This window comes from Pteronotus mesoamericanus, unplaced genomic scaffold (assembly GCF_021234165.1).
Source record: "Pteronotus mesoamericanus isolate MK-2021 breed Mesoamerican mustached bat unplaced genomic scaffold, CSHL_Meso_final contig_181, whole genome shotgun sequence".
NCBI lineage: Eukaryota > Metazoa > Chordata > Mammalia > Chiroptera > Mormoopidae > Pteronotus > Pteronotus mesoamericanus.
Window position 1 is genome coordinate 11,329,861 of NW_026555077.1, and position 23,026 is coordinate 11,352,886.

Sequence of the window (23,026 nt, forward strand, 5' to 3'; positions counted from 1 at the left end):
CCAGGTTCTATTGTGATCAACATTAGGAAAAAGACCAATGGGCTTCTTAATTAATCAATATTTTAAGGAGACAAACCATGGAAAAGGGAAAAGCAGTATAGTTAGAAATTAAAGCAAATTTATAGGAAAAAACATTTTTTAATCTTTAAAGGAACTAGTAAGGTGAATTTGCTCAAGAAGTGGCATGATTATTTAGGTTTAAGCAATTATGAAATGGAATGATTTTTTTTTCAGTAGTGGCAAATAACCAATCATTTAACAAATAAAATGAGTGCATAATTTCTTATTCATCAATGTACTAAAGAAATGAATTCCAACTAAAACTGTGATTTTAAAAAGTTATAAGAAAAAAATACAATGACATATTTCTGGAGCTAAAAGTGACACTTGGATTTGGTGATTAGAAGGTCATTAGTAACCTTGGCAAGAACAAGTCCAGAGAGATGGAGTAGGAACCCAGGTTACAATGTTTTGAGTAATAAATGGGCGGTAAAGAAATAATGAGAGCTGGAATAAATGTTCTTTCTGTGTTTGGCTGTGAAGGGAAGGAAGTAAGAGAAAATAAAAGCTAAAAAAGAATATAAATGTATATTTTGAAATAAAAATCTGTCTCACACATACACACGCACGCACAACTGGTTAAAAATTAGTTTCAGCCCTGGCTGGTGTGGCTCAGTGGATTGAATGCCCTGAAGGTTGCCAGTTTGATTCCCAGTGAGCGCATATGCCTGAACTGAGGGGCCAGGTCCCCAGTTGGGGGCGTGCAAGAGGCAACCAATCAATGTATCTCTCATACATCGATATTTCTCTCCCTCTCTTTCTCCTTCCCTTCCCCTTTCTGTAAAAATAAATTAAATCTGAAAAAAAAGTTTTAAAAAATATTAGGTTCAATCTCAATAGAAAAAAACAAAAAATATAACTTAAAATAAGAAATCTATTTTGTCTATTAAATAAGATGAGCTAAAAAAAGTAACTCTTTTGTCCCTTTTGAAAAGTAATGTAAAAACATGTATTAAGAGCCATAAAATGTTCACATTATTTAAATCGCAACTCCACTGATATTCTCATATAAATAATTCTAGCTGGAAAAAAATCTGCAAATGAAATATACAAATAGGTTCAAAACCTAAATATTATACAAAAGAGAATGGTGATATATTATATCAAATCCACTCAATGGAATATTATGCAGCTTTTTCAGAAAGGATGTTAATAGCGAGAGGTTTAGGGTCAGAAAGACCTAAATTCATGTGACAGATTATTACACTCATAAAAGTTGTCTAGCCTTGGTCAAGTGATTTAAATTCCCTGACACATATTTCTTCACTTACATGTATAATGACGCTTACAATTACACTTTGTATTGGGGAGGGAACATTTCTACCTCTTCACGCTACCCTTCTGCACCTGCTCACCTCTTTATAGCTATTCCCCTCCTCCCACCAAAAGGAGTAGTAATTGCTAATCTAACTGGACAGAGCACAGGGCAATCAGAAAACAACAGTAAACAAGTGAACAAAGCTATTGGGCTTAACATTTTTTACCCACTAACTCTTGACCATTCTGCCCTCACATAAGAAATCTGGGCAGCCAACTTTACCTAGACAAGCCCAAACCCATGTGTTCCCCTTATTTTTCCTTTTGTTCTAAGAAACAACAGCTAAAGGTAGGTTAGGACTGTTTCTGCACACCCAGCCATCCTTCTCTCTCTCCTGCAGGCATACCTAAAGATACTGGTCTCAAGATTTAGATTGTGGGGAGGGGATAAATGGGAAAGGCAAGCAGGAAGGAAATGGTGCTGGGGGTTGCTTAAGCTTTGAGGCTAAGCCATGTACATCCAAACAGTTGCCATATTTTTAAAATACTAAACAGAAATAAACCAAAATATTAATTATAGTTGCCTTTGGGTTTTGATTATTGTAATTTTCCATTCTTCTTTTCTATATATTCCCAATTATTCTATAACAAATTACTGTAATAATAAGATAACAATGCTTTTTAAAAATTTATGAGAGTATTTATGCCTAGGTTAAAATAGCACGGAAAAGATAAATTTTTTTTCTTAAATTTATTCTGTTTAAGGGGCAGTTTCTAGATTTATGCTGTTTAAGAAGCCATTAGTAAAGGCAGAGCTAAAACTCAAGAGTGTCACAAATGTCAAAATAGCTAAAAAAAAGTTAACAGTAGCTCTGGAGCTAAGTATATAGTTCATTAGCTGGCTTTCAGGAAAAATGTACACCAATTACATTTACCTTCTCAACATCAGGCAGACAATCCAGCAGGTCAACAGTGTACTTGGAGTCACTTGGATCATTCTCACAACCATTTGATGACATTTTCAAGGGATTTTTTGCCATTGTATCTAATACAGCCTCATAAAGCTGCTTTGTTATCAGAGGAGAAGGAAGTTCTCTTAAATAATCCTTAAGAACACCTTTAGAAAACAAACAAACCAGAGACAATTAGTGACTGGTCTTCAAAGTGAAATATAAAAACTGGTGATTTTTTTTTAATTTAGGTATTATTACAGCCAACTTTTAACATTCTAAAAATAATAAAAGGAATTATTTAAAAATGTATTATAACAAAACACTAGCATTTTGTATTCTTATTAAGTGCCTCATCAATTGACTTTTAGTCTTGAAAGCATGCTAGAAGTGCACACATATAATATCTAATTATCATACGTATTAGACTTGTTGCTCATAAAATAAGTCAGTTTTGATACATATACCCTATTGATCCTGCCCCCTCATAAAAAGCTCCTCTATGTGCATGTAAAAGTTAAGAAAACAGAGCATTTTGTAAATTATTCCAATTATATGAATTTTGAATTTCTAAACTTTTGATAGTAAAGGAGTACCAATGTCCAAAGCCTTGGCAAAAAAGTGAGCCATATATTTTCTCTTTAACATAGGATAGATGTCTTACACATATGTAGTGGATGGTTGGGTTATCTCTAACACTATAGTATGGAAGAGAAAAAACAGTCCTAAAACCAAATAAACAAAACCAAAAGCCAAGAACAGGAAACATCCAACTTGTCACTATAATAGGAAAGAAGTTAATTTTGGACACATCAAATGGTTATGAACTGAGAGATATCACCTGTAGTAGAGGAAATGGTTGTTATATATAAGCAAGGTAGGTAAGCTTTTAGTCAAAGACCAGAATGTGATCACAAGGAAAAATAGGAGATGTTTCTGACACCAAAAACCTAAGTTTAGACAATATTGATTCAGAACATGCTCTGAGCTTGGAACTTAGTTTGAAAGCTCAGTTTGAACTTAAACATGACCATATAGAAAGGTCCCCATCTGATACTTTTTAAAACTTTAATAATAACATGTTTCATTAGTTTTTTATGCATCCTTCCAGTTTCATTAAAATATAAATATATTACCATATATGATAAAATATAAATTAGATATTACTACACTCCTCTTTTTTACACAAAAGATAGCATATATGTCCGGTTTTGTTACTTGCTTTTTTATTCACCATCAGATGCTTGAGATCTTTTTAGTACATAGCTTCCTCAAAAATTTTACAGCCACATCATATTATTTCAATGCATGGATGCCCCATAGTCAATTCCTACAGATAGACACCTGGGTTGTTTCTAATTTTTTGTTATTCTAAAGCATACTACAGTGAATAACCTTGCACATCATTACTTTGTGTAGTATTTGTAGAATAATTCCCAAAACAGGACTGCTAAGCAAAAAAATGCATTTGTAATTTTGAAAAATTGCAAATTTTGGAAAAGAAGGAGTAAGCCTGTTTCCTAGGTTTGGGACTGCAGTGTCTCGGTGAATAGTAGTGCCATTATTTGAAACAGGGGAAAAAGGAGGAAAACTAAGTTTTATGGGATAGAAAGGAGTTTTATTTTCAACATATTAAGCTTAAGGTATCTATGAAACATTCAAAGCTGCTGGACATAAAAATCTGAGGCTCCAGAAAGAGACAGCTAGAGACACAGATCTGATAATGATCAACTAAAGATGGTAACTGGAAACCTGAGAATGACTGAGGCTATCAGGGAGGTATATTGAGTGATATAAGAAGGCCTAGTGATAAGAGAAGACCCTGGCCACGACCAGTGTGGGTCAGTTGGCTGGGGGTCATTCTGCAAAGCCAAAGGCTACCGGTTCGATTCCCAGTCGGGGCACATGCTTGGGTTGCAGATTCAGTCCCAGTCGGGGCATGTATGAAAGGCAACTGATCAATGTTTCTCCTCACATCGATGTTTCTCTCCTCTTTCTCCCTCCCTTCCTCTCTTCCTAAAAATAAATAAATAAGGTCTTGAAAAAAAGAGAAGACCCTGAAGAAGGCTCTTAATGGGTTGTCAGGAAGAGCATCTTCCTAAAAATAAATAAGGTCTTTAAAAAAAGAGAGGACCCTGAAGAAGGCTCCTAATGGGTTGTCAGGAAGAACATCTTCCAAAGGTGACTAAAGTATAATGGCTAAAGAAGAATTAGTGGTAAGAAGAGGTGGAGAGGGGAGTGGAGGGAGACTGGAAAACATGCTGCTAAGGAAGCCAAGGAGAGAATGTTTCAGGAAAGAGTCTACAGCATCAATAGATACCCAACAATAGTTAGGTTAGATAAGAACTGTGTTAAATACTATGGGGAACAGTATTTCTAAAACTTGACTGTACAGTGAAATAACCTCAGGAACTTTATAACAATAGATTCCAGAGCCCCATGTCAGCTCTACTAAATCAGAATCTCCAGGCGTCAGGGCTCATGTCCCGTATTTTTAACAAATTCCTGTTGTGGTTCTAAAGCGGCATGGTTTTGTAAATAGGGATAAGAAACAACAAGGTAACTTAAAACAAGGACCAAAAAATGTCTACCAGAGAAGGAAATCAGCAACCTTGGTAGGGATAGTTTCAGTAGAATAAAGGACCCAGAAGTCAAGTTGAAGTCAGTTAGGAAGTAAATGGACGTTAAGGAAATAGAGAATGAGAAAAAAGATAGGCAGCCTGCTCCAGAAATTTGGCTTTGAGAGAAGGTGATAACCACAGAGGAGCAGAAAGAGCAGGGGTGAAGTAGGATCAAAGTAGGACTTCTTTTTTTAAAGATGGGAGAGATTTTAACATTTAAATGCTAATGTAAAGAAGATATTAAAATGGTTTTTAAGGTCCAGGAAAGAGGAATATAATCAATTGAGCAAAGCCCCCAAAGAGAAAGGAAGAAAAGACTCCTGAGAACACATGAAAGAATTAAAATTAGTCCAAAATTTGAGGAAGATCATTTCCATAATGTTGCAGAAAGGACAGTGGAAAAGAAGGCAGGTTAGCACATTGAGTCATAAGTAGAGGAAGCTCCTACCTGATGGTTTCTATTTTTTCTGTGAAGTTAGAAGGCAAGGTCATCACTAAGAAAGATATGAGTAAAATAAGATTTGAGGAGGGTGAGAAGATATTAAATAGACACTTGGAGAATGAGAGAGAATGAGAGAGAGAGAATGAGAATAAGAAAACGTAAGTATTAGCTATTATATTTTCATTATTAGCTTCCTTTGTCTATTGTGTTCACTTCCATCCTCCGTGTACTCCTCCACCCCCCACCACTAGAATGTAGCCTCCATGAAAACAGGAATCTTCTCTGTCTTTTTGACCCCTGTGTTCCCAGTATATACTATAGAACACTCTCTGGTGCACAATCAACTTAATCAAACCAATGGCTTCAGTTTCTTCCTTAAGAAACTAAAAAGAAAGGAACATATTATACTCGAAGTATGGAGGAGGTAGAAAAATATAAAGATCAAGAGTAGAAATTAATGAAATAAATAACAGAAAACAACAAAGAAAATAAACAAAACCAAAAATTGGTTCTTTGAAAAAGATCAATATAAATGACAAACCTTCAACTACACTGACCAAGGAAAAAAGAGAGAAGACAACTAAAATCATTACCACCTCACAGATATAAAAAAAAATTTTAAGTTAATACTATTAACAGCTATATGCCATTAAATTAGATAATTCAGATGAAAGTATAACTCAGAGAGCGATATAAACTACTGAAAGTTATGCAAGAAATAGAAGACCTGAACAGACAAGATACTGAATTAGTATTTTAAAACTTCCTACAAAATAAAGCCAAACCCAGATAGTTTTACTGATGAATAGTACCAAATACTGAAAGAAGAATTAACACCACTTCTTCACAAACTCTTCGCCAAAATAGAAGAACACTTCTCAACTCATTCCATAAAGCTGGTATTACCCTGACACCAAAATCAAACAAAGACATCAGAAGAAAACTACAGACCAATATTCAGGAACACAGACACAAAATTCCTCAACAAAATACTAACATATTAAATCCAGCAAGATTTTTTTTTTTTAAAAAAGGATGCATTATGATCAAGTGGGATTTATCTCAGGAATACAAGGTTGGTTTAACATCTGAATACCAATTAATGGAATATACCATATCAATAAAATAAAGGACAAAAACCACATGATCATTTCAGTAGAAAGGAGCTTTCTCGACTTGATAAAGGGGACCTATAAAAAGCCTATTTAATGTCATAACTAATAGTTAAAGAGTGCTTTTCTCTCAAAACCAGGAACAAGATAAGGATGTTCACTCTTGCCACTGCTACTCAATATTATATTGGAGGTTCTAGCAAGGCAATAAGGGAAGACAAAGAAATAAAAAGAACTCATTTTAAAAAGATAGAAGCAAAACTATTTGCCGATGACAACCTCATATAGCAAATACTAAGGAATTCACTAAAAAACTAATAGAACTAATATACAAGTTTAGTAAAGTACAAGATAAATATGCAAAAATTGGTCTGGTTTTTTAAATATTTCTATCACTAAAAATGAACAGTCCAAAAAAAAATTCCATTTACAATGGCATCAAAAAGAATTACTTATTGGGGGTGGGCTGGGTGGACGAGGGCAAAGGGGGAGAAATTGGGACAACTATAATAGAATAACAATAAAAAAAGAATTACTTATAGATAAATTTAACAAACAGTACAAAAGACTTGTACTCTGAAAACTAAAAATCCTTTATGAAAAAAGTTAAAGATGATCTAAATAAGTGAAAAGCTGTTCCATGTTAATAGATCAGAAGACTTAATACTGTTTACGTGGCAATACTCCTAAACTGATTACAGATTCAAGGCAAAACCAGGTAGCTTTTCACAGAAATTTACAAGCTGATTCTAAAATTTACATTGAAATGCAAGAAACCAAAAATACCCCCAAAAAAATCTTTAAAAAAAGAACACTAGAAGACTAAAACCTCCCAATTTCAAACTTTACTACAAAGCTTCAGTAATCAAAATAGTGTGGTAATGGCATAAAGACAGACATACAGATCAATGAAATAGAATTTAGAGTCCAGAAATAAACCCTCACATTTATGTTCAATTGATTCTTGATGAGGTGCAAAAACAATTTAATGGGGGAAGAATGATCTTTTAACAAATGGATTCTAAATTGGTCATTTGTATGTTAAAATAGTTTAGGATGATAACAAGACTATGGTTGGAAATATAACAATAGGTGAGATTATCACAGTCTTTACTAAATAAATGGGAGGGCCCAAAAGTTCTGTAGATGATGTTAAATAAGGAAGGCTAAGATGATGCAGGAATGTGCCGTGAGCCCCAAGGAAGCCTTATTCCTCAACACAGCATAAATTTCTATTCAACAGTGAAAGGTAATAATCTGGAAATAGCATTGGGGAACCAAGAGATATATCGACCAAACGTCTTTGACATAATGAAGATATATGACATATATAAAGTGCTTGGCATTTCGTGGCAATCAGTACATGTTAGATGTACAGTGATGATAATGATAAAACATTTTGTAAATAGTAGGCATGCAATAATTGTTTAGTCCCATTCCTTATCTTATACCATGTGATCTTTACTACCATCATTGGTTTTGCAGTCTAAAACTACCTACAATGAACAGCAATATTCTGTGTAAAGAAAACAACTGAGTTACATTTAGTGGAAATAAAATTTTCTGTAGCTGCTAAATAAAAGACTAGTAACCCTCTAGAGCACAATTTAAAAAACAAAAAAGATTCCATATGTTCCTGGACAAAACAAGACTTGTTAGTTCTAACAGAACTCAATATGCCCTGGTAGTTTGAGACTTGTCCTATCATGCAATTATATTAAATTAAAACCTAAATGATCTATAGAAGAGATAACATTATAGCTCGGTGAACCATGCATTTAAAATATCATTATACTTTTTATAATTAATATATTAAATGATCATTAATATAAATGGAATTTTAAATTAATCCAAGTTCAAGATTACTTGCTTAACTATAATTTAATGGAAAATTATGGAGAACTATTATTAACAAATATTAAGCACTTAAAGTGTGCTCAGTGCACATTATGTTCAATGAAGTAAAAGTCTCTTTAAGCAGACAAAGGGCTCATAGGAAAAATAATCAAAAGATGTTACAAAGTGATACAGAGAAGAGGTATTTATATATGTTGTAACAAATAAAATGTAACTACTCATCAATCTAGGCATTAGCTAGATGGCCTTATCCAAAAACTAAGTGATGGAGAGGAACATCTTAAGTCGTATTTCCTTCTTAATACCTTTCAAACACTTTTGGGACATAAAAACCTTAAGATAATAAGTCTGTCATGATGATCTTTAATGCTATAGGAGCTACTTAAGGGAGACTGGAGGAAATTTATGATGTTTAGTTAGTGCGACACAGTAAACTTTTATGTACTTGAAAATGCAGGCAATTATAATAAAGAAATGTTTCTGACTACATCTTTGAAGCTTCTCTGTAACAGATATTATGAAACCACATACTCACCTTTATTCAAGGACAAAGACTACACAGGAAAATTCTACTCATCCCATGGCAGGATACAAATATCATACTAAAATATATATATAACTTATATGCATAAATTATATCTATGAAATCATTTTAATCATTCTAATCCTGAAACTACTTCTTCCTCTCAGAGACAAAGAGGCAGGCTGGTTTGTAGTACTTCTGTTTTATCGTCAGTCACAAATATCACCCTGTTTTCTCTTCTGAGAACTTTGGCCCTCAATCTTCCAATGGCTAACTCCACACCATATAGATAGATTACAGCTTGAAATGCACATCTTAAAGAGTTTCTTCTCTGACCACCTTAGTACAGGAGTCACCAAACTGACTACAACCGCCAATCAACATCATGCCTGTTGTCCTACTATCATCAATAAGTTACTATATCTTATTATTCATTGGTTTGATTACTGATTACCACCCCCCACAATGAAACACTGTTCATCTTGTTCATATGTCCCTGGTGCCTAGAATGCCTGGTATATAATAAATGTTAATAAAACTTAGTAAGTAAATAATATCCAGGTAGGGAAGGGTGATTAAGTAAATTCTGGTCATTCCTATGAGCAGACTTCCCTTCTCCTTTGGGATTCTCATTTTAATTTCTATTACCACTATCATGCTAACACCTCAGAAATATATAATGTTAGGTTTAAAATGCCTGTTCTGATTTGGAATAAAAAATAATCTTTCAGATTTTAGCCTTTAGCACTGTAACACAAGCAATTTTTTAAAAGTTTTTCTCTAAATATACAAGAATAACCAAAAAAAAAAAAAAAAGGATTCATTATGGAATTATACATATTCACCTCAAAGAACTGGTGATCACCATTATCCTTACCTTTGTTTCAGCTCTCCTAGCTACCTGTATGTCTCTGATGTGGAAGAGCTATTACAAAACCCACTACATGGAAAATCTCATCCAACTAACTTAGAAGGAAGAAAGAACGAAGGGAGGAATGGTAAAGAGGGGAGAGAGGAGAGAAGATAGGGGGGGAAAAGGAAGTTAGGGAGAGAAGGGAAGGGGGAAAGGAAGGGAAATAACCAGGTCCTAACTCTGCTATTTCCAAATGATCCTCAATGCCAGTTCTGGGTTCCAGTGTGAGAGAGCATCGCAGCCATCTTTCACCACTGACCAGCCTGGGGCTTTCCTCTTTAGCAAGTGCTGCAAGTTATGTAATTTCCCAACTCCAAGGTTTTGCTAATAAAATGCCCTCCCTCAACCTTTGCCTGTCTAAGTCCAGCTCGCCTTTTAAAACTTATCTGAGGTGTCATCTCCTCCAGGAAGTGGTCCCTAATTTTCCCAGAATAGGTTAATACTTCAGAATAAAACCAAATTAAACTTAGGCTAAAAAATAGTATTTCAATTCTCTTTCCTGCAGATGTAGTCTTTCCAAAATGTGTACATAAATAAAACCTATTTATTACCTGTTATCACATTTACATCTGGGTACTGGTTTTCACAGAGAACAACAGCTTTGCTATCTCTCTCAAAAGCCTCTCGGAGTTCTTTCTTGACTGCTGCCGAACCACATAATCGGTACAGGCCGACTACCTAGAAATAAAAGTATGGCCATATTGTGGTAAATCTGACAAAGAGAAATTATGATAGTACAGTATGTATAAATCACATGAGCTTGGAAATCAAGTATGTTCTAATGCCACTTAATTAAAAATACCTCAGATAGAGCTTTTGAAATTTCACCATACACCATATTGATTAGTTTTAATAAAAACATTCTATTCTTTCATTTAAATTGAAATACTATACTGTGATTTCTGTAGTGCTGTCTACCTTATCTTAGGCAAAAATACAATCCATTCCCTTTAGTTTTATATGCTCAACCAATATCTCCATGCCAAGACAGTGCCCTTTGACATCTTTTGCTCTAGACTGAAATAATACAGCACAGTGGTTAAACAAGGGTTTTGAATTCATAAAGCCTCATTCTATCACCCCTTCTTTGGTGAACTTGGGCAAGTTATTTAATCTCTTTATAATTCACTTTATTTATCCATTTAAAAAAGTATATAGTTGAAATAAGGTTCCAATATACCATGTGTAAAATTATCTTTTCAGGAAAAGATTCTCGGGAAGAAATAAAACAAACCTAGGATTTTTAAAAAAGATTTTATTTATGTACTTACTTTTAGAGAGAGGAAAGGAGGGAGAAAGAGAAGGAGCAAATATCAATATGCGAGAGATACATCATTAGGTTGCCTCTTGCAGGCTCCCAACTGGGGAGCTGGCCTGCAATGCAGGCACATGCCCTGACTGGGACTCAAACCAGTGGCATTTCGGTTCGCAGGCCAGTACTCAATCCATTGAACTATACCAGCCAGGACTAGAATATTTTTTGAACTTATCAAATTAATTGATTATGAAGTGATGGAGGAAATTCAATTAAAATAATACATTAGAAGTAATATTAAGACCTCCAGTTCAAAGTGTATGTAAGATGCACAGATACTACCCATCCTCCCCTCAACTTATATTAAAAGGGTTTGTTCTTTAAACACCATTAATGCACACAGGTTCTAAAATACTGTCTTAAGAAGACCACCATACATTTACTGAGAAAAACTATCAGCATGATATCTGTATAGAGAAAGCATGCCTGATTAAGCAATCAAAGTTTTTTAAAAGAATAAACCTTCAAGAAAAATAAGGAAAATAAGGGTTGGCACCTATCCTGCCACATTAAAGACTATTTAGCAAGTTTAATCACCTTGAATTGAAGAAAGTTATGGATATAGAAATTATGTCAAGAGAGAAATAAAGTAAAAATAACTGATAGAATTTGAACTAGAAATCACTTTAAAAAGTTATAAATGATCTAGAGGAAGGAGTACACAAATGAAATTTCCAGATTTCCTTATGGCACTAGCCTCTTCTGAGTAATTAAATAAGTGATAGAATACACTGCAGAAGATGGGTCACAATATAGGGAAGTGTCAATAAGAGATACAGAGAAACATTATCCAAAATATCTGAGGTGATAAGCTATTAAGTATTAACTGAAAGATAGTAAAAAACCTACAATTATTTCTAGGAGAAGGTAATGCAACGTGCTGTTATATTCGAAAGGATCAATATAATATGGGAAACCAAGTAATGAACTAGGAGGAAAACTCAGATCTCCTACTCTTGTTCACATTCAGTGCATTCACACCGAGAATAGCATGTCCTATGTTGGTCACATATTTGCAAGAAAGACAAGGTAGAACTGTAGATGGTCCAGAAAATAAAACTAAAATATTAAACAGAATCAAAGAAAATACCATTATTTTAGAAGAAACTAATTTGAATAGAGACCTCCCTGTGTTGACACAATAAGTACCACAAAATTCCACACGGATGTATCACCTTAATTTGAGTAAGAGATGAACCTAGATCAAATTAAACAAAGTAATACTTCTTTATTCTTTTTCTTTTGGGGCAGGTATTGACAGCATTTTTTTGTTTTTTTTAAATTATATTTTATTGATTATGCTATTACAGCTGTCCCAATTTTTCCCCCTCTGGTCCCCTCCACCCAGCACCTCCCCACTCCCTTAAGCAGTCCCCACACCATTGTCCGTGTCCATGGATCATGTATATAGGTTCTTTGGCTACTCCATTTCCTATATTTTCCTACACTTTATATCCCCATGGCTATTCTGTGACTACCTATCTGTACTTCTTAATCCTCTCACTTCTTCACCCATTCCCACACATCCCCTCTCATCTGGAAACCATCAAAACACTCTCCATATCCATGATTTTGTCTCTTTTCTTGCTTGCTTAGTTTGTCTTCTAGATTCAATTGTTGATAGATATGTATTTATTGCCATTTTACTGTTCATAGTTATGATCTTATTTTTCTTAGGTCCCTGTAAAATGTCATATAAAAATGGTTTGGCGATGATGAACTCCTTCAGTTTTCTCTTGTCTGGGAAGTGCTTTATCTGTCCTTTGATTCTAAATGATAGCTTTGCTGGGTAGAGCATCTTGGCTGTAGGTCTCCGCTCTTCATGAGTTTGAGTATGTCTTGCCAGTCCCCTCCACCCTGCAAAGTTTCTCTTGAGAAATCAGCTAACAGTCTTATGGGAACTCCCCTGTAGGTAACTAACTTCTTTTCTCTTGCTGCTTTTAAGATTCTCTCTTTAACCTTTGGCATTTTAATTATGATGTGTCTTGTAATGGGCCTCTTTGCATCTATCTTATTTGGGACTCCCTGCTTCCTGAACTTGCATGTCTATACCCTTTACCAAATTAGGGAAGTTTCCTTTCACTATTTTTTCAAATAGATTACCAATTTCTTGCTCTTTCTCTTCCCCTTATGGCACCTCTATGATGTGAATTTTGGAATGCTTGAAATTGTCCCAGAGGTTGCTTATGCTATCCTTGTTTTTTGGGAATCTTTTTTCCTGTTGCTCTGATTGGTTGTTTTTTGCTTCCTTATGTTCCAAATCATTGATTTGATTCTTGGCTTCTACTATTGTTTCCCTGTAAGTTGTTCTTTATTTTAATGAGTGTATCTTTTGTTTCTGACTGGATCTTTTTTATGCTTTGTGGTCCTCACTAAGTTCCTTGAGCATATCACCAGTGTTTTGAACTCTGCATCTGGTAGATTGCTTATCTCCATTTCGTTTAGCTCTTTTTCTAGTTTTGATCTGTTCCTCCATTTGGGCCATGCTTCTTTGTCTCCTCATTTTGGCAGCCTCCCTGTGTTTGTTTCTATGTGTTAGGTAGAGCTGCCATGACCCCATCTTGGTAGCGTGACCTAATGTAGTAGGCGTCCTGTAGGGTCCAATGGCACAGACTCCCCTATCACCCAAGCTAAGTACTCAAGGTGCACCCTTTGTGTGGACTGAGTACACCCTCCTCTTGTAGTTGAGCCTTGATTGCTGTTGGCAGGTCAGTGGGATTTACCTAGGCCAGTCAGCTGCAAGGATTAGGTGTGACCACTGACTACCAATCTCTGCCCTTTGTGGAGGATCAGCTGTGCAGGAGCAGGGTAGTGGCACTCCAACGTGGTCTCTAGCTGTCCACAGGGTACGCAGGCTGTGGGGTTTCCAGGTGGTGCAGGCCAAGGTCAGTCCCCACCTGTGTTTTGCCTGGAGCCACCCTGCCTGAGCTATAAAGCAGTCTGAGATGGCTTCTACCCGTGCTGTGCTTGGACATTCCCAGGTGAAGCCAAGAGGTGAATCTAGGCTGGCTACTGCGAGTGCTGGGCCTGGGACCACTTAGCAGGAGGTGCAAGGGCTGGGAACTCACGAAGGACAGCTGTTGCTTCTTTGATAGGATTTAGAAAGTTGTGAAGCATGAGCCAAGACCAGCCATTCATATGGAAAAGTCACAGTTAACAGCTTGGGTGGTCCCATAAGTTTGGTGGGTACAGAGGGTGCAGAAAAGAAACAATAGCCTCTGCCCAAATTTCTGTCTGCAAGGAAACTGTAACTTCAGTTCCTCCCTGTATGACACTGGTACCTTTCAAGCTGCTACCCCGGTGCTGGAGCTCAGAGGGAGTAAATGGGAGTATGTCCATGTGTGGGTTCCTTAAATGGAACTGCTTGGGTCTCCAGAAGTTTCTTCCACCCACTCAATCCCTGCTGATTTTTGCAGCCAGAAGTTATGGGGACTTTTCCTCCTGGCACTGGAACCCTCAGGTGGGGAGCCTGGTGTGGGGCTGGATTCCTCACTCCCGAGATATCCCTCCCAAGTTTTTATGAACTACACATGGATGTGGGACCAGCCCATTCCGCATTTCTGCTCCTCCTACCAGTCTGGATGGGTGTGGTCTCTTTAATTCCACAATTGTCAGACTTCCATTCACTTTGATTTCTGACAGCTCTGAGTGAAGGCTATTCTATATTTTAGTTGTAACTGATGTGGTTGTGCAAGGAGATAAGCCATTTTTATCTGTCACCATCTTACTGGAAGTCAAGAAAGTAATACTTTAATAGTAATAAATAAATGGAACATGTTATCACAGAAGCTGAAATTATAATCATATTTTTAAAAGGAGAATAAAGGGAAAAAAATCTAATATAGATATTTGAAGGAAAGGATATTTCAGAATACATCCCGAACTTCAGAGGTTAACTTTGTAAATCAAATACTTAAAGTACATGCTTGATACCATCTGTACGGGATGGACCATGAGTATTATTTCTATAGTAAATTATTCCATTGGAAGCAAGACATGGGTGACAGTCTTCAAAGAATTTGTAAGATGTCATAGACTGTTTACGCATGACTATGAATACCTGCTTTTCATGGTGGAAAACAACAAGAATAAATACTGGCTAAAAAGGCCAACAAAATTTAAACAGTCTACTCATCTGTAAAATTCACAGAATATGCCTCTTTCTGGAGGGGAGTGTGAAAAAGCAAAAGAGACAAAAAAGTTTTTAAAAAATACAGTTCCAAATGTACAACTGTAACACTTATTTTTTAGTTCACTTAAAGTAAGACTTTATTAAAATCAATCTTTCTAAATTCTAAGTATAGAAATAAAAGACATTGCTAAAAATGCTTTCTTGGCATTTAAAATAAGTTACAACAGTCTTATATACCCGTTCTTTATAAAATATTTTAGAATATAGACTGTAAAAATACAGTGCTATTTGAGTTACTTACTTTAATACTCAACTGTAAAAGTTTCTGTTTAATAATTAGCTTTAAAGTCTGCCTAATCTCTCTGACCTCTTTATATGCTACCTGAAAAAAAAAAAAAAAAAAGTGGATGGAAAATTGAGAACCTTAAGAAAAAACATTGGATTAGAAATCAAAGGCCTCATTCCTATACAGACAATATAAACTCAACTTGATGTATCATATATCTGAGAAGAGGTTTCAAAAGTTCAAATGTTCTACCTTTCATCTTCAGGAAGCTACTGAATCTATTTTTGTAGATATAAGCAAATAAGACACACAAAGATTAAATGACTTGCCCAATATCACACAGCTATTAATGAAGAAGAAACCAGAATCCAGGTTTCCTGCACCTTAATACAAAACTCCACTAACTTACCCTTTATCTATATTTTCCATAAATTCATAATAAATTATTTTAAATTCCTTTCTATATATAAATAAACCATATTTCAGATTTTGTGATATATACTCTTGACATTTTTAATCAATATTAAGAATTCTGATAGCACTAAAGTAGAAATACCTCAGAACATAATGATTTTTAGGCTTAATTTGTGTTGCAAAAATGAGTATAAACAATTACTTATACCTCAGAATAATATCCTCAGTGATATGTTGTTTATCATTGTCATAGTCTGCATGTATTAATACAAATAAATTAAAATAAGTTCAACTAATTGGTTAACATTTACATATCTTGTTACAAATAGCACTGGGCTTTTTGTTTCTTTTAATGGGCTGCTTTTACTTTCTTATTTAAAAGCAAAAGAGAATAAGATGTGTTTTTATTAGTAGGACCGCTCTTCATCCTCCATGCTATCCCAAAGTTATGAAACAGATAAGCTTATGCTTTCCAAAGAGTGGGACTGAGGGAGAATAAGGAATAAAGGCAGGAAATTAATTTTAGGACTGAAGCAGAGCTAAAATATATTCATTGTTCGAATCAAACCATGGAAAAACATTACTTAAATTAAGTAATTATTTGCCTATGTTAGCAGCTCTGGCTTCTCCTAGGAATGCCACTGTAAAGCAATCTTGGTCCCTAGATGTAGGCCCACCAGCTCTGCGTTACAACATAAAATGTAGAACCATCGAGCATGTTCTCAATCATTAACACATAGGTTAAGGTATGAATTACACCCTAAACAGTAATGCAATAAAAATAATGAATAGAAAAGAAAAATGTCTAAATTAGATTTTTTTACCTTTAATTCCCTCCCCCCAAATTACCATAAATAAATTTAATTAATTACCCAATTCATTAGGATAGATATAGACATAAGGGGATAGTCAAGAAACAGAGTAAAATAATACCTGACATCCTCTCTTTACAATTTCCGTAATACATTTCTGTATCAGGAGTGGCACCATCAATCCTGTATTTTCTTTCTCTACCACTTTTCGGATATCGACACCGAACACTACTGGTTCTCGATTTATATCTAGTCCATGAAGAGAATTCTCCCACTGTTCCAAAAGAGTCACTTTCACATAAATAAGACCTCTAGGTTCAAGTTTGACAGCCAACTGATGTGTCTTTGTTACTCTGAATAAGGTGGGGAGAACAACAGTTCCATGACAACACACTCGATTTTTTCTTGGAGTGGGTTCCCAACTGAATACTACTAATTTCAAATGCTGAGCATTTTCAATTTCTATGTTGAAAGTGTGATCCATGTCTAAAAATGTCGTCCGACATGTAAGCAAAGCAGTTCTTGCTTTGTTTACTGAATCTACCTGAATTGCACAAAAGACATCTTTTGAATCTATCCGAGGTGGTTTTAAATCCTCAGCACCATAGAAATGCACACTCATGAGCCCAGATATGTACTGTGAACACTTAGGTTGATCAGAAAAGCTGTAATGTCTAAAAGCATCAATATCAATTTCATTCTTGCTACAGCTATTTGGGATTGTTTCTTTTCCCTTTCCAAATTTGTTTTCAGATCCAAGTTTGCTAGATTTAGTTAAAAGTTCAGGTGAATCTCCATCACTGAGATAACCACCTTTGCAGGAATATTTAGAACTCACAGAGGTTTTCTTCTGGTAGCTGTGCTGAGAAGATACACTGGTATCAAGATGGTACCGACTTATAACATTCCTCTTAGCAGCTGTGGTTGTGTTCCCAGAAGGCAGAATAACTGTATGATGAATTTCTTGACAGTTACATTTAGGCAAGGAAGGAGTATTATCTGGACTGTTTATATAATTCAAGTTTCCTTTAACACTCAGTTTCCGGCTAAGTTCTGGCAACCTTTTCATTTTCATGGAAAGTTTCCTCACAGTTCGTGGAGATTTTATTTTATCCGGGAAAGACCAATTAATTGAACTGCCCTTTTTCACAGGGCTAGGGCCTGGAGAAGATGGTTCTATAACTCCCAATTCAGGCTTATTTGTAGCAGCTAGGATCCCAGGACCTTTAAAAACAGAAAAAAGGTTTTATAAGGTGATATATTTTGATTCCTACTTTATAAACCACCAACTTAACAACCTCTCACATGAACAGAAATTCTTCCCTTGTCTCATTGCAATGATAAGTTGAAGTGAATCTTCATTACCCTGTTCAAGCAGAATAACAAGGATGTTCGAATGCCTTCCAGGGGAAAGAAGCATCTCCCTCTCCCTATGCTATTCTATTCTGAAGGTTTGGAGGAGGGTAATATAGGTTCCTTTGAGATCTTTTCCATCTCAAAAGTATACTTTGAAGTATACTTTTCCAAGTATACTTCAGTGAGTATGTTATTTTATATCTATAGTGTATATAAGAGGACACTAGGAACACTTCATATTTTAATATAGTAAACATTTAACATGTTTCCTGTTTTAATGTTTATTTAGAAATGCTACTCTAATGTAAAAATGTTTCCTCTGTATTTATAACCCTCTAAAAAGTAAATTTTACCAAGTGATTCCACTTCTGGGACTATATCCCAAGAAGCCCAAAACACTGATTCGAAAGAATGTATGCACCCCTGTGTTCACTGCAGTGTTATTTACAATAATGAAGATCTGAAAGCAGCCCAAGTGCCCATCAGTAGATGAGTGGATAAAAAAGCTGCAGTACATTTACACAATGGAATACTACTCAGCTGTAAAAAAGAAGGAAATCTTACCTTTTGCAACAGCATGGATGGACCTCGAGAGTATTATGCTAAGTGAAATAAGCCAGTTGGAGAAAGACAAATACTATATGATTTCACTCATGAACAAAATAAACAAACAAAACAGAAAGAGGTTCATAGATACAGAAAACAGACTGACAGCTGTCAGAGAGGAGGGCAGTTGCGGAGCTGGGTGAAAACATAAAGGGATTAAGCAAAAAAACAAAACAAAACAAAACAAAAAAAACAACCCATAAACACAGACAACAGTATTGGGATTACTAGAGGGAAAGTGGGTTGGGGGAGGTAGAAGAGGGAAAAAGGCAGATAAATGGTGACAAAAGGAGACATGACTTTGGTTGATGAACACACAATACAATACACAGATGACGTATTATAGAACTGTATACCTGAAACCTATATGATTTTATTAACCAATGTCACTCCAATAAATTCAATACAATTTTTTTAAAAAGAAAATACATACACGTAAATGTGTATGTGGTAATACAGAAAATGTATCAGGGAGCCATATAGTGAATCCTCTTTTTTGTTTTAAGAAATCAATTTATAATAAAAATAATCTCCTCTTAAAATGATAAAATAAAATTTCTCACATAGCAGTGCTAGTTAAAAAAGAAGTTAAAGTTAAGAACCAAACAAGTTTATAGTTTTGACATCTAAGAGTCAGTCCCTCCTGTGCTAAAATTCTTTTAGAACATATCAGCAAATATAGAATGAACTCTAGTCAATCCAGAACAACTGAACGCCCCAGCCACTGGGACTCAGTTAGTTGGGCAACATTCTGCCACACGAAAGGTCACCGGTTCAGTTCCCAGACAGGGTACATGGCTGGGTTGCAGGTTCAGTCCCCATTTGGGGTGCATATGGAAGGCAGCCAATCTGTTTTTCTCTCACATAAATGTTTCTCTCCCTCTCTTTCCCTATCTCTAAAATCAAAAGTAAAAATAAAATGTAAAAAATAACAAAACTAAATAACTTTTGAGTATCAAATCTAACTGAATAATTTTCAAAACTGTAAAGCCATTTTCTTTTTTCATTATTTTTATACAATACCCTAGAACTTCAAAAGCTAAATCAAGGCCTTTCCTCAAAATTTCAATATATTAAATGGACAACACAGAAATATAAACAAGTTTTCTTATAATTTTCAGTTTTCATAAAGAGTAAAACATTGAAATTTTTTTCAATTTTTTTCCACACAAAAATAGCTTTACTTTTTTTTGAATGTCAAAATTATCCAGGTTTACAATAAAAGTTTTAAAGATATTTAATACAAAAAAGAACAAGTAAAATAAGTAACAGCCTAAACTGTACTAGTAAGTGATTAACCAGTGTAAATATTGTGGTGAAAATATTAAAAGTAGTTTAATATGACATTATGAATATTTAATTATTATTAAAATAATAACATCAGCCAACATTTATTCAGCTAGACAGAACACGAAAAATTAACTTAATACTTGGTATACGTAGACCCTCATTCCAATCTCATAATAGCACTATGAGTTAAAATACCACTAGCACTGCTTTCTCCAGATAAGAAACCTCATGCACAGATAATATGAGATAACATAGCTGTTAAGTGGCAGAGCCAGAATTCAACAGCCATAGGCCTAGAACCTAGCCATAGGCCTTCAGAGCCTGTGCACTTCAATTCTACACTTTTAGCTTCCTCATCCTTCTATTTTTCTGTCTATATACAAGGTGGGGCAAAAGTAAGTTTACAGTTGTAAGTACGCAAAACACAGAATTTTCTTGTATTATTAATTATTGTATTATTTTCCATATAAGCAACTGTAAAACTACTTTTGCCCTACCCTACATATTTCAAATTGATTCTTAAAGACTTTTCTCAACTATTAAAAGTACTCTATTTAACCTTACTCTTTTAATCCCCCAGTTAAAAGAACAACGTATAGAATAATCTATTTTATTTTAAAATTTGAACATTGTTCTAGTAAGTTTTTCAAATAAAGCAAAATGAAAATATCTTCTAAAACATATTACATAAACTTTAACTGTTCATTAAAGAAACAACTGTTATCCCAATTATGTAAAATTTAAATTAACTTTTCACACTTGATCTTAGTATTCCTTATAAAAATCCCTAATAACCCTAATATCAACAACTACTCTGTGTAATATTAGAAATGAGGAAAAAAGTATTTATTCATTTTAAAAATCAATACCCTGACTGATGTAGCTCAGAGGACTGGGCGTTGTCCTGTAAACCAAAAGGTCACCAGTTCAATTCCCGGTCAGGGTACATGTCTGGGCTGCAGGCCAGTCCAGTTGGGGGCACACGAGAGGCAGCCAATCGATGTTTCTCTCACACATCGATGTTTCTCTCCCTTTCTCCCTCCCTTCCCCTCTCTCTGGAAATAAATAAATAAATAACCTTTTAAAGACTCAATAGATTAAATGACCTTCCTTTAAAGTATTAATATAACATTCTCCCTCCACCCCTCTTTATGTGTCCTAATGACAAAGAAGTGGTTTCTTTATAGAGAAAGGACTATTTTAACTATGCCTGCTAGGCTTTTCTTGTAAACAACTAATAAGAAATGAAGTGTTTGATAACCCAGACAAAGCATTCCCTTGTACTGCAAATTGTAGTCGGGTTCTACTGGTTTACTGTTCTAAAATATTCTATACTAATTAGAGTCCTGCTTTAGTCTATAATCTATCTATTTTGTCACAGCATAAAAAAGCTACCCAGTATATTAAAATGCTCTATGTGTTATTAAGTTGTAAAGGAGTTAATCTAACATTCTTACTTTTTTTTACTGTATAGATATTTAATTGTGCATTAACCATTTCCTACTGAAGTCCTTAACTAAAATAAAATACTATCCATGTTACCAATTTCTACTGGGGATAATATTGAATTTATTAAAACAAAAATGCTTGTTTTTATAAAATCCAAGAATGGAAATATTACCAAATTTAACAATCACTTAAAACTAAACCACAGTTATGCTCATCAATCATAGACCAGCAATAAAGGGAAAAATACAAAATGAAAATATTTAAATATAAATTTTTGAACCAGGCTAGAATTAAGTGAAACTGGCACACTCCTTCAGCAGCAAGAACAGTAACTGGTACAAAGCAGAAACTCAGTGTTTACTGAATAAATAAAATCAACCAACCAATTGTTAGTTGCCTATAAACTGGCAAACTTTTTAGGAAATACAATATAGGAATTACCTAGAGTAGTTACCAGCAATAAAGAACCAGTAATGAGCCCTGGCCAGGTGGTTCAGTTGGAGCATCATCCATACACCAAAAGGTAGTCCCCAGTCTGGGCACATATCTAGGTTTTGAGTACCATCCCTTGTCGGGGTTGTGTACAGGAGGCAGCAAATCCATATTTCTCTCTCACACTGATATCTATCTGTCTGTCTCCTTCTCTCTTCCTCTCCCCCTTTTTTTCTCTCCCCCACCACTCCTCTCTCTCTAAAAGCAATAAACATATCCTCAGGTGAGGATTAATAAAAAAAGTAATAATATTAGTAATCAATCGTAGTAAAGCGAAAAAGATCGTGACAAAAATCACTGCAACAGTAATGAAAACAATCTATTAACATTCATCAGGGAACCAATCACACAGATTAGGGCACATTACAATTAAACATTATAATAATTGGGAAACAATGACATTAAACATACACAAGATGAAGATATAACACAAAAATAACAAAAATCAAAAACAGTCTACTATGATTGCAACTGTATGAAAGACACATATACATCTAGAAGTTAATAAGTAACAAAACAAGTCATAACTGGGGTAGGATAATTTAAAAATTGTCATTCATATTCAAATGCTTCAGCCTTCCTATTCCTTGATCAAAATTTGGTTTTTTAACACTTTTATTATTTTTAAAAAAATTTTATTTATTGATTTTATTTTAGAAAGAGAAGGGAGAAGAGAAAAAGAGAGAGAAACATTTATTTGTTGTTCCACTTATTTATGCATTCGTTGGTTGATTCTTGTTTGTGCCCTGACCAGTGATCAAACCTGCTCTAACGCCCTGGGCTACCCAGCCAGGGTTCAAAATTAATTTTGAAATTCAACCATTCTCTTTGCCTATTTCTCAACAGCTTTCTGGCAATATTGCTAAAGAAAACAGGTCACTTTATATATAACCTTCTGATTAAACTAAAACAAAAAAACATAGCATATAAATAAAACTAAATATTTCCTTTGGTCAATTTTGAAATGTGTTTATTATATTATAATATGCTACAGCAGAGATTTTAAACCTTTTTCATTTATGGTATACATAAACTATTACTAAAATTCTGCAGCACACCAAAAAAATATATTTTTTGCCAATCTGACAAAAAAATAGGTATCATTTTGATTCATTCACACTGGACAGCTACTGTTGTGT

General features: G+C 34.7%; 1 protein-coding gene across 2 annotated transcripts in view; it reads right to left on the bottom strand.

Annotated features, from left to right (window-relative positions):
- Nucleotides 1-23,026, bottom strand: part of SYDE2 (synapse defective Rho GTPase homolog 2) — a 43,634-nt gene that overhangs the window by 7,224 nt on the left and 13,384 nt on the right. For both annotated transcript variants that reach the window (XM_054566917.1, XM_054566918.1), the window contains exons 3-5: nucleotides 16,816-17,918; nucleotides 10,287-10,413; nucleotides 2,253-2,434 (exon numbers count right to left, since the gene is read on the bottom strand). In XM_054566917.1, the coding sequence (XP_054422892.1) occupies nucleotides 2,253-2,434; nucleotides 10,287-10,413; nucleotides 16,816-17,918 (1,412 nt within the window). The remainder of the gene's footprint in view (nucleotides 1-2,252; nucleotides 2,435-10,286; nucleotides 10,414-16,815; nucleotides 17,919-23,026) is intronic.